The following is a 12,204-nucleotide window of genomic DNA, read 5'->3' on the forward strand; positions in this document are numbered from 1 at the left end:
GATGAGGTCAGCGACACTACGGTAGCGCGACACTTTACGGCAGAATCGATGTTCTTTACGGCTCGATGAACAGTCTCCATGGAGACCGCTTCAAAAAATTGAAAATTGTGCTGAATTTTAGCTAGAGTAATTCAGCAGATCATTAGCATTAAATTGACGCCTTTATTCGAGGCAGTTTACAGTTATTTACAGTTACATTTACATTACATTTATTCATTTAGCAGACGCTTTTCTCCAAAGGGATGTACATCTCTAGAAAATACAATCGCAATGTGAATGTACACGATTAGGGGGAGAAAGAGATATTTGCAGATGTGTGACTCTTAAGTACAGTTAGTTTCCTTCACCATATCAACAGTCATCACACAAGTAGCTGCATAAAACTTTTCCAGAATATCACCGATTCCTAATCAGTTTTTTCCTAACCAAATTTTATTTAATTTAGCCATACTGTTACGGCTTAGTCTAAGGCAGTTTACAGTTATTTAACCATTATATAGAATACTCTTAAGCAACAACAACAGTTGGTTAAACTGGGTGCTCAGAGCATGTGTACAACAATCATGGTGGGAGTAGGACTGAAACTAGATAATATTACACTAGAACACAACACCCCAAACCAATACTCCTATGTAATGCATAAATGGATGGATAGTGATAACATACTGTAAAGAAAAGATTTGCAGGTATTCTAGCAGAGTGTGGTTTCAATCCATCAACCTCTAAATTTTTTATGCCAGTACAAAAGAAAAAAAAATTGTGTGACACTAAAATGAAATGCTGTGCTGCAGTTAATAAGATTAACCTGGGACCAGACACAACAGCAAGTACTAATGGAAATAATCAGCACTTAAAACAAAGAATTGATAACAAATTCACATTTTATCATATTCTCATCTGCGCTAGACTAAAATCCTGAGCATCTGCTTCAATAAACTAGTGCCCCATCCATTAGGCCATGGAGTTTAGGGTTAGCTACCAGTCAAAGTAAGAACAAAAGAAATTATAGCAAGCAACAACAGATGGGTGACTTGTCATGATGATGACAGTCAAATAGCTCTTTAGCAGTGGATGGCATTGATCCATCGACCTCTGGGTAATGGGCCCAGCTTGCTTCTGCTGTGCCACTCTGTAGGAGCACTTCTTCAACTGTTGTTCTTCAGTCTGTCTTTCAAATTTTTACATGACAGTGTGTGGGCCTTGTGCCAAAATACTCTTGTAAAACAGCAAAGATCTTTCCAAAGTCTAAAAGGACACAGGTTTGAGTAAGTTACGCTTGAGAAATTTTACATTTGTATGTGAGGAGCATGCGTTGTCACTGGTAAGATGCATTCAAAGCTGACGAAGAGGTACTGCTTCTTTATCAGTGAAGCTTCAGGGTAAACTGAAGACAGAGGCTTTGAGAGTTTGACACAAGATATTTGCATCTTTATTTTATATGGATTTTTCTTCTACCCCAATGAGACTCAAACCATCAACCCCTGGGTTAGGGAGCACTGTTTCACCCATTAGACCACAGGAACACACAAAAAGTACCATCCCATAAAAGCACCAGTAAGAAAACATGTTACGGGAACTTGGAGGTACAGTTTAGCTACCAGTCAAAGTAAGAACAGGAGAAATTGTACCGAGCAATGACATGGAACAGACAATTGATGGGTGTATTTTGAGCTGTCATTTATGAAAGATCTGAAAGTTTTCATTTTAGCAGAGGGTGTTTTCAATTCATTTACCTCTGAGATAGGGGCCCACCATGTTTCTTCTAGACCACCATGCTGTTTTGGGACCACATTTTGGAATCCTGGCTTTCCAGTTGTCCACAATAACATTGCATGGGCTTCATGATCTATTAAAAACTATGAATTAAGCTTAAACTGTACAATTCAGGTCAAAATGCAGGATTCTGGCAATTTGTACACAGACAGCAGTTTTATGGTGGATACTCTCCTAACACAGTACCAATACATTGCAGGCTATCCAAACATTTACTGACTTCAAGTAACTTAAAGTCACTAATTCATGCTACATACCTGTCTTTAACATGTGAGGGAGAACCACTGGAGCACAGGGAATCCACAGGAACTTAAAGAGTGACCAGAGAATAAACCTGTACTTGATTGTACAGCCTGTTCAGAGGCACCAGTTTGAATTTTTGTGCCATGTAAACATTTTAATGAACTTGTGAAGAAACTACAGTGTGCAAGAAGACATCAGCTATGAAAATCATAGTGTTAGACACATTGAGTAACATTGTTGGCACTTCCATACAAACTATGTGCTGGAAAATGTAAGTAATTAACACTGTGGTTTTATTAAAGTGCAGAAGAATGTTAAAACTACCCCACGCAAACACATTTTTTTACTCCCTCATAATGAGGACAGACACAGAGGCTGCAATGACATCTAAAAAGTTTTTCTGACTAGCTGAGGATTTCCAGGAGAGTGTTTGCTGTAAGTACTTATAAAAGACCAGTATTGCAACTTTACCCATATTGCTGAACATGATTGTGAAGGAAAAAACCACAAAACAACACAGGCAAAGATTTCACTGAGAAAACTGACATAGTGGATTTATTCAGCTGTTTCTCAGTCATACGGTTTTATGAGCAGCACCACACAGATTCTAACACTATTTTCCATCAAAAAATGTTTCTTTGGCAACTCAGTTTATTGCATAGTCAACAAGAACTACTTCAGTTTAAATAAAATGGTTGTCACAGAACAATTACCTTTAATATCAGTCATAAACCTTTTCTAGATTCATATTTATCAGGTTTAAAAACAGCAGGAAAACATGGAATTTTAAAATGCCAAACATGTGAAAAGGTAGTCATTTACAGAGATGTTGTGTACATTTTCATTATTAGTCTTTAAAATAAAAATATCATTTTGAAATACTTCCTAAAAGCACCATTGAAAATACAGATCAACTCCCCCAATTTGGGTTACTTGGTCAATTTCACAGCAGGATGTAGTGTACCATGATAATGACAGTTCATCTACATCAACTACATCTATATACATGGTGACATGAGAGCGTGAAACAGGCCAAGAATAATGGTGAAAGACACACATCTGTAATAGTAGCAGTCACTTTGTCAGCAGGCAGTCACCTGCTCGTAGTGATCGTATATCACCTGGTGATGGAATGTGAACCTTAAAGAACTGAGCCAGTGGTTGAGGGGGGCAGACTAGTTTCCACTTGGCTTTGGTATTTCAAAATCAGTTTGGCATCTGGATTTATGCTAGGGAAAACAACAAGTGATACTTTTCTAAAATGTTTATTTTGGCTCACTCATGGGTGAAATGTCATCTTGCCCATTTTTCCTGCCAAAAACCTCAAAGGTATCACCAGGGGAACAGTGTCTAAACACTGGGTGAGGGGATAATAACTGTGTTTCCAGGTCTGTCTGTCAGTCTGTCTGTGTCTGACTGTGGAGCTTGGAAGACACAGGTGTGCCATCTAGAGCTATACTGAGAAATCACACCAGTTAATGCTGGGAGTATCACCTGATAAATCCTATCAAATCGTATTCAGCCAGTGGTTCCCCAAAGTGGGTGTGCCATGAGGTCAATTCAGTGCAATACGGCACAGTGCACAATCACGTGTTTTAACACAGGAACCTTCTCATTTCCAGGGAACCTATAAAATGGCTCGACACATCTCATTTGGTCACTCTTTCTGCACTAGTGTGTCCGATGGCGATGATGGAGGAGAGAATGCTAAAACTTTGCATTAGGAGCAAAACAGAAAAAGGCCCAAGAGGCCATCATGGTGAGCAGGGGAAGAGATGAATATGCGGTATTGCTACTTGGTGGAGAACTTGCTCAAATCAGTTAGACTGTGAAGCTATGTTTAGCTGAAAGTGAGAAGTACAAATGGATTATCCATTCCCGATCTGTGGAGGTTTGAGCACCGACTCCGAGGTAGCTGAGAATAACGGAAGAAAAACGTGACTGAAACCCAGAGGAACGAGCACAGACACAACAAAGTCTATAAAACACACTGCAGCTGTGAGAACTAAGTTCTGACAATAATACTGTCCCTTCCAGACTCCCTCCACACCGTACACAGACGGGAAGAACAGCGTGTTTGGAGGAAATCTGGAGCAGCAGGGGCTGGGGGTGTGGGGGTTGAAGTCTGTCAGTGATCTACCAAGCCCCCCTCCCGACGATCAGGTTGTGCCCGCAGCTACAGGACCTTCATGCAGACTTGGCAGCGGCTGACTCTGGTGCGAAGCTGTCCGGCCTTCAGTGTCTCTTGCTGCGGCGCCTGCTGGAACTGCTCCTCCGGCTGCACCGTGGTCAGCCAGAAGCTGTACTTGTTGGAGAAGTAGTGGCAGGTGCCACGGGCGCCGTTGCACTCAATGAAGGGTGTTGTGCGGAAGTCTTCCAGACAGGAGCCGGGTGAGACCAGGGATTGGCCTCCACCTTCCGCCCCAGCTGCAGTGTGCTGGAATAAGTGCAAACACACACCCATCATCCTGACACACACCTCTAACTTGGCAGCTGTCTTTGCTCACCCTATTAATACTACCATTCGTATCAAACGGATTTACTGTAATCTCTTGTCACTGTGTGTTCTGGTCTCTGATGCCGTTTGGAGCTATTGGGCAGCGAGGGACTACGTTACAGTGCAGGATTGTGCAGCAGTCTGGGATGGTGGTAAATTGCAGGGTTATTCCGTAGTTGCCACAATAATCCAATGCAGGATTATGCTGTATTGTGGGCCTAAAATGCAATGCAGTGTTATGGTACTTTGTGGTGCGATGATGCAGAGCAGGAGCATAACTGTATTAGACAGTGGAAGCACACACAGCCACGCTTACCATCAGGAAGGAGTAGCCAATCCACAAACTGCGCCAGCCCACAGGGCAGGAGGGGATGGTGAGGTCTTGACTGTGTACGGCCACAGCCTGGGAGGGAGCTTCACACACTGAGCAACGGCTGATGTATCCCGCTATCTGGTCTTCAGCTACAGGCATCATGGGGATGGGTGCCGTCGTGGAAAGCCAGTATGATTTGTCATTGCGGCTTGCAAAGTAGCACAGCTCATTGATGTTACAGTAGAGGAAAGGCATAGTGCTGAACCGTGGTAGACAGGAACCTGCCAGACCTGGGAAAATCAATAATGGAAGGAAGGCCTGAGTAGATGCAGAGGAGAATGTAGTTTTGAACGCAACATTATTTACTTGATTTTGCACATTTTGGAAACAATATCAACACCCGGGCAATTTTTATTTTATTTCTGTTTTATTTATTGAATTTTATTATTTAACTGTTTAAAGGACAGGGGGGTGCAGTGGTGCAGCGGGTTTGACCGGGTCCTGCTCTCTGGTGGGTCTGGGGTTCAAGTCCTGCTTGGGGTGTCTTGTGATGGACTGGTGTCCCGTCCTGGCTGTGTCCCCTCCCCCACCAGCCTTACCCTCTGTGCTCCTGGGCTAGACTCTGGCTCCTTGCGACCCCGCATGGGACAAGCGGTTTCAGACTGTGTGTGTGTGTGTGTGTGTGTGTGTGTGTGTGTGTGTGTGTGTGTGTGTGAGGAAACTGTTAGAGGAAACTCTTATCTGAAGTGACTTAAACTGCTTGGTTTTTACACATATTCATTACAACAGTTCAGTATTTGAACTGAGTCGATTTAGAAAAATTACTTTACTTAAGGATTTTTGTTAGCCGTACTCAATCAGTAAGCTTGGTGTCCGATGTTACAAGTATTAAATTAAACATTGCAACCATTAAATTACACCGAGTTAGAATTTATGATCTGAGATTGTTTAAAGTTTATTATGTCTATTAGTATATTTAGTAATATATTTAATATATTTATAGCTAGTTTTTATCACAAACTGGTTATTAGTGGCATAATGCCAGTTTAGGTGGCAGTGTGAGATTGTGAACATGATCTATACAGATCTATGCAAAGAGAGATCACCCAAAGCTCACCCAGGTCCTGATTGTGAGCCTTCTCCTGGCCTTCCACGTAGAGCAGACTGTACCCTTCCCAAAGGGGAGCCATTCCCTGTGGACAGGTAGGAACCTCACTTGTCTGGCTGTGCTTCACCAGTGTGTAGCCCATGCTGAGGGTGGGCAGTGATAGTCCTGGCACACCAGGGGGCCCTTGTTTGCCTGCTATCCCTGCAGAGTTGGGGAGCACACACACACATTCAAATAGTCAGCTGCCAGAAAGAATCAAAGGTCAGCCTTATCTGTTCACATAAGCATACACAACCCTCTAACACACTCACCTCGCTCTCCAATTGGTCCACGTAAACCAGGGGTCCCTGGGTCTCCTAGAGGTCCAGGAGGACCCATTTGTCCAGGACGTCCCAGTGACCCTGGGGTTCCAACTCGCCCTTTTGGGCCTGAAACCAGACACCCCTTGTCAGGACCAGTTATGGCCAAGCTCCCATCTGAGGATCTACACCCTGCTCCCTACCTGGACGTCCTGGTAGTCCTGACAGTCCTGGGTCCCCCTCCTCTCCAGTAAGTCCAGGTATGCCTGGGAAACCTTCATCCCCTGGGGGAACCTTTTCAATCAGAGGTGGGTCAGTGGTCCCAGGTAGCCCCTTGCGGCCACGTGGCCCTGTGACACAAACAGAATGCAGGTTAACATGTTCAATCACAGTTGTTTTGTGTTTTTTCCGACCAGATCTTTACCATTTGTTGAAATGCAGTATGATGATTAAAAGGTTGATGATAAATAATTTCTTATTGCACCTTGAGAACCCTTTGGTCCCTTAATCCCAAAGATTCCAGTGTCCCCTGGCAGGCCAGGTTGTCCTGGAAGTCCACTGAAGCCAATTTCCCCCATCTCGCCTGCCAGACGAATGGTAGAGAGTCAAAAATTTGCTAGTTAGACTTGGAAAATATGATCATACTCAAATGTTACTTCACATACTTCACTTCAGCACTGACAATCTTTCATGTCACCTTTGATTCCAAAGACTCCAGGGTTTCCAGGGTCTCCAGCTTCACCAGGATCACCACGTGGGCCTGGAGAGCCAGGCAGGCCAGGAAGGCCTGAATCGCCTCTCTCTCCCTGTACAGTGTTGGGCCCTACTGGGCCTGGGGGTCCTGGAGGGCCACGAAACCCTAATAAAAACATGGGAAGTGGCAGGGGATGAGAAAAACAGAACAATATTCTGGGAGAAACACAGGTGAAAATAACTAGAAAATGCTTCCAAAAGTCCGAAAGAGAGACAGAAAGACAAGAAAGAGATGTCAACCTTGTTCTCCATCCAAACCAGGTAAGCCAGGGTCTCCTGGTGGGCCAAGGATGCCAGACATCGCGGGACTTCCTCGAGGTCCAGGAAGGCCAGGGAAGCCTGGCAGACCTTGGGTACCTACAGACATTATTAGTAATTCCTTATAATATAATTTGGTTTTGGTTACACACACCTAATGAACTGTGAACCTAGACTGTAGTTCCAATGTGCCCTATTTGAAATACATGCAGCATGTACTGTAGCTGCTATCCCAGCTCACGTTTTTCGTACCTGATTCTCCTCTGAGGCCCTTCTCTCCTATGAGCCCAGGCACTCCAGGAGGGCTGACTCCTCTTTCACCCTTGAACCCATCAGGGCCTTGGTTTCCAGGACGACCTCTTTCACTCAGACCTAATCCAGAGAAAGCCAATGAAAGTCTCATGATTCTCAGAAGCCTAATTGGAATGAGCCTGGGTGTGACCAGCTGCTTTTGGTGAGTCAAATCAAACAACAGTTAAAAGGGGCAGCTAAGTAGACAGAAACACAGTTTCACTAACCTGGAGTTCCAGGTGGGCCCTTGGGTCCCCCCAGTCCATTGAGCCCATCAAGTCCAGGAGCACCAGGAAATCCTACAGTAAGAAGTAATCACATGCACAGTGGTGAAGATCCTCCTCTGTACTTTTCCAAAAGCTCTTTTAAGTAATGTATAATAAAAATTGGCTCTGTTGTGGTGGAACAACCTCCCCCTCTCGCTCAGATCTGCTGAATCTTTGTCCACATTTAAAAAGGGTCTTAAAACTCATCTCTTCCGGACTAACTTTGCCCATGATCTCTTAAGCTCATGTAAGGTATAAATGTTCATGATTATGCTCGGATCAATCCTTTACAGAGCCACTCCTGCAATGTAACGTAAATATTTATATGTATCTCAAAAAAAACTACTAGGAAGGTGATTAGGAATCGGTGATATTCTGGTAAAGTTTTATGCAGCTACTTGTGTGATGAATGTCGACAGATATGCTGAAGGACACAAACTAACTGTACTTAAGAATCACACATCTGCAGCTATGTCTCTTTCTCCTATGGTAATGCACAAATTTTATTTTCGATGAGATGTACGTCGCTTTGGAGAAAAGCGTCTGCTAAATGAATAAAAGTCAATGTAAACGTGAAAATGAAATGTAAAAAAGTATTTTAAATCAATAATTGTATGACTGATTCAAATGGATGCACATTTCCCATGCAACTTTACTGAGGCTGCATGATTTGCTCACCTTTCGGGCCTTCAGCACCCGGAGCTCCAAGAAGTCCAGCAAGGCCCTCCAGCCCCCTTTTGCCTGGCAACCCAATCAGGCCCACGTTGCCAGGGAAACCTGGGGTACCTGGTGGATAAGAATATCAAAAACCTTTCCAGTAAGGGACAGATGTATTGTTAAGGAATGCATGCAATCAGTGTAAAACGTATTGTGTGTCCTCCTCTTTGCAATATAGAAAAATGTATATTCCATGGTACATCCATAAATCATGTGTGTAATGGAGTAGTGTAATAAGAGCACTGGTGTCACACAGTGTGAGATCAGGGAGATGGACCACAGCCAAGGTCACACTTCCTCTCACAATATGACATTCCTAACACAAACCATGACTCTATCTTGTATGACATCACTAACCTGTCAGCCCTCGACTGCCCTGTACCCCCTGGGCGCCCTTTTGGCCGCTGAAGCCAGAGTCACCAGGGTTGCCAGCGTCACCCTGTGGACCTGGGTTCCCTCTGCCACCTGGAATGTTAGAAGGGCACACATTGGACAAATGTGGATCAGGCAGGTGAAAAGTGGCTACCTCTAAGACTCAGTCACTCTGCCTGTAAAGCTTTGTAATTTGGGAATTGTGGGTTATAGGATATTAATAGAAAATTAATATTAGAGTTTTCCAGTCCCCACCTGGAATTCCAGGGTCTCCGGGTACACCTTTACTGCCTGGGGCTCCAGGTAAGCTGATGGTGTCACCCCGCTCACCTGGAAAGAGAGTGGATTCATATGAACGGCTGCTGAGCACAGGTTGCACAGGGAGGGTAAACATTTGGAAATATGAGAAATCCTAATTCAAATCTGAAATCAGATTAAGCACTTTAATATTTTAAGTTTTAGTCTGTCATGTCACAGAAACAGATGCTCACCTTTTTCTCCTTGCTGGCCAGGCCCACCCGGGAATCCAGGTACACCTGGTATCCCATCTTCCCCCTGTATGAAATCACAGCCTGACATATGAGGAATGTAACCCATGACATCTCAGAGTGTGCCTCAGGGTTAGACATGGCTGTGTGTGAGTTTGTATCGTGTGTGTGTTCACAGATGTATGTATTTTCCAGTGTGTGTATCTATAGTAGTGTTTGTGTGTGTGAGAGATTGATACATGTTCTGGTGACTTTTGCAAGGTGGCTATCACATTACTGTTTGTTTCACATATTTGTGTTTTTTTTTTACAGTTTCTTTTTGTTTTTTTTTCCTGCCTCTCTGTACTACCCAAACAACTACACCGGCAGACTTCTTTTCTGTTCATTCCGTTCACTCTGAACGCTGAGTGGTTGTAGACGTTGTTTGTTTTGCTGTTGCTTCACTGGGTACTGTAATCTGCTGAGGGTTGCAGCAGTGACAGCTGTGGGTTTTATGCGTGCAGAGAATCAGATATGTGCACAAAGGTGGTGTGCCAAGTGGAGGTTTGACGTTCCAAATGCACTTGATCAGGGTTTTTGAGCAGACTGTGAATGGGTTTGAGACTGTGCGAGTGGACGGAGGCACCAGAGGTATGTTGGGAGGAGAGGTGGTGAGCTTGTGAATAGCAGGTGGTGTAACTCCAGACTTGTCATGGTTGGAGAATGGATAGGTAGCGCTGACAGTGAGCTGCCTACAGTCGGTGTGTGTCCATGTTGTATGTCCCGTTGGTTTTCGCATCTTATTTCAAGTAAAAGATTGTGAGACCAGAGGGCACGGTGGTGCAACGGCGGAATGAGTTTGACCGGGTCCTGCTCTCCGGTGGGTCTGGAGTTCAAGTCCAGCTTGGGGTGCCTTGCAATGGACTGGCGTCCCGTCCTGGCTGTGTCCCCTCCCCCTCCAGCCTTATGCCTTGTGTTGCCGGGTTAGGCTCCAGCTCCCGTGACCCCCGCATGGAACAAGCGGTTTCAGACAATGTGTGTGTGTGTGTGTGTGTGTGTGCGCGTGTGCGTTGTGAGACCTCATACATTTGCAAGACCTCAGAGAAGGCAACCCAGTGCACTCATCGTGGTCTCTGGAGACTTTCTGCAGCAGTGGACAGGTCCACTCAAGCTGTCAGTGAAGTTCCAGTGTCTTCTGTCACTGCTTTTTTGTATGTGCACAGTTTTCTTTGGGATCAGTAATGTTTTATCTATTTATCTGTTAATCTGTCTCTGTATGTATAAGTACATATTTTTGCAAGAAGTCCTTTTAAAGTTGTGTTTGAGTGTATGTGGTATATCGAAGATGTCTGTGCTCACTGGTGGTCCAGGCATTCCAGGAAATCCGATGATCCCAGGGGAACCCTTTGGACCTGGGAGGCCAAGGCTACCTGGGAAACCAGCCAATCCAGGGACCCCGGGAGCTCCCTTTTCCATGCTCAGGACCCCAGGTAGTCCAGGCAGGCCTGGCCCACCAGGCTGACCCTGGAAACCTTTGTCACCTGGAAGCAGGAGGTGCAAAACACACATACTGTAGCTGGCAACAGAAAAGCAATTTGGTGAGGTATTCAGTGTAATATTCCTTTTATTGTTGACATTTAAGCAGCTTCATATTTATTAAAAACAAAGATATTGTACAAGAGTGTCTATCAGCTCAAGATTATTGCTGTTGACTAAAGACTGATTTTGTACCTCTTGGACCTGGAAACCCTGGAGGTCCGCTTGGCCCACTGCTTCCACGTTCCCCTTTCTCCAGGACCTCTGCCAGTGGGGGAAGAGACGGAAGCCCTGGAGGTCCAGGGTTTCCCTGATCCCCTGAAACACAGACAGGTTTCTGGGTCTGGCTGTCTTCTGGAATCTTAAACTGTCCCATCCAAGTTTCTTTATCTTAGAAACTGCAAAAGCCTGCAAGCTGTGTACTGTGTGGGTCTGAGAGCTGTACCTTTCTGGCCCTTTGCTCCAGATTCTCCTTGCGGACCATCTCGTCCAGGGGAACCCGATGTACCCTTAACACCAGGAACCCCAGGGATCCCTGGCACTCCAGCCATGCCGGGGAATCCAAGCATCCCAGGTACTCCTCTCTCGCCTGCACACATGTATTCCGCAGAAAATACATGCATAATAACCCACATTTCATGCAGAAAAAAGCATAAACACACAAGGTGGCACACACACATATACAGTACCCTCATCTAACGTCCTGCATTCAATTCACCAGACAGAAGCACCATACCCTTTTTTCCAGGTGGTCCAAGGATGCCGTCTCGTCCCCCAGGTCCTGGGGAGCCTGGGAAGCCCCTGGGTCCAGACTGCCCTGGACTTCCTTGTGGTCCTGGCAGGCCTTTCATCCCAGAAGGCCCAGGGATTCCTGGTTCACCTGCTGAGCCCTTGAGTCCTGGGAATCCTGTAGGAGGCAAAACAGTAGCAATCACCAAAGCAGAGAGAATGTATTGCGTTTAACCTGTGGCTACACCACTTCAAGGAAAACAATTACAAAGTGGTGGGTATCCTTATGGATACAGCAGGTAGAGGTAGAGCAACTTGACTATAGCCATAGAATGCCCAAACATGAAAGCTGCTGTTCTTCCCATCATGCTGCCCTCTAGGCTTCCAAGTCCATTTGCAGTAAAACAAAATTTTAGTCTGAGCCCATCATATGAGGTGATCTTCAAACCCAGTTCCTATTCATCAGCCAGAACTTTTTAGGAGCTTCTAAACATATAGAGCTATGGTGGCTGTTGCTGTTGTCTCATATTACATCACCAGTCCAATTCAGGGAAGGTTGACAGAAATCCTCTTCCTCATACT

The 12,204-nt window shown here is 44.9% G+C and overlaps 1 protein-coding gene across 2 annotated transcripts in view; it reads right to left on the minus strand.

Annotated features, from left to right (window-relative positions):
- Window positions 1–3,239: 3,239 nt before the first annotated feature.
- The window catches only part of LOC108923101 (collagen alpha-6(IV) chain-like), a 63,670-nt gene continuing 54,705 nt past the window's right edge, over window positions 3,240–12,204 (minus strand). For both annotated transcript variants that reach the window (XM_018733621.2, XM_018733620.2), the window contains exons 29-46: window positions 11,630–11,800; window positions 11,339–11,482; window positions 11,089–11,211; window positions 10,717–10,898; window positions 9,382–9,445; window positions 9,146–9,220; window positions 8,876–8,983; window positions 8,480–8,587; window positions 7,763–7,834; window positions 7,497–7,616; window positions 7,227–7,343; window positions 6,931–7,092; window positions 6,718–6,816; window positions 6,437–6,583; window positions 6,246–6,362; window positions 5,944–6,135; window positions 4,830–5,116; window positions 3,240–4,453 (exon numbers count right to left, since the gene is read on the minus strand). In XM_018733621.2, the coding sequence (XP_018589137.2) occupies window positions 4,193–4,453; window positions 4,830–5,116; window positions 5,944–6,135; window positions 6,246–6,362; window positions 6,437–6,583; window positions 6,718–6,816; window positions 6,931–7,092; window positions 7,227–7,343; window positions 7,497–7,616; window positions 7,763–7,834; window positions 8,480–8,587; window positions 8,876–8,983; window positions 9,146–9,220; window positions 9,382–9,445; window positions 10,717–10,898; window positions 11,089–11,211; window positions 11,339–11,482; window positions 11,630–11,800 (2,549 nt within the window). In that variant the 3' untranslated portion in view covers window positions 3,240–4,192. The remainder of the gene's footprint in view (window positions 4,454–4,829; window positions 5,117–5,943; window positions 6,136–6,245; window positions 6,363–6,436; window positions 6,584–6,717; window positions 6,817–6,930; window positions 7,093–7,226; window positions 7,344–7,496; window positions 7,617–7,762; window positions 7,835–8,479; window positions 8,588–8,875; window positions 8,984–9,145; window positions 9,221–9,381; window positions 9,446–10,716; window positions 10,899–11,088; window positions 11,212–11,338; window positions 11,483–11,629; window positions 11,801–12,204) is intronic.

This window comes from Scleropages formosus, chromosome 13 (assembly GCF_900964775.1).
Source record: "Scleropages formosus chromosome 13, fSclFor1.1, whole genome shotgun sequence".
Lineage (NCBI taxonomy): Eukaryota > Metazoa > Chordata > Actinopteri > Osteoglossiformes > Osteoglossidae > Scleropages > Scleropages formosus.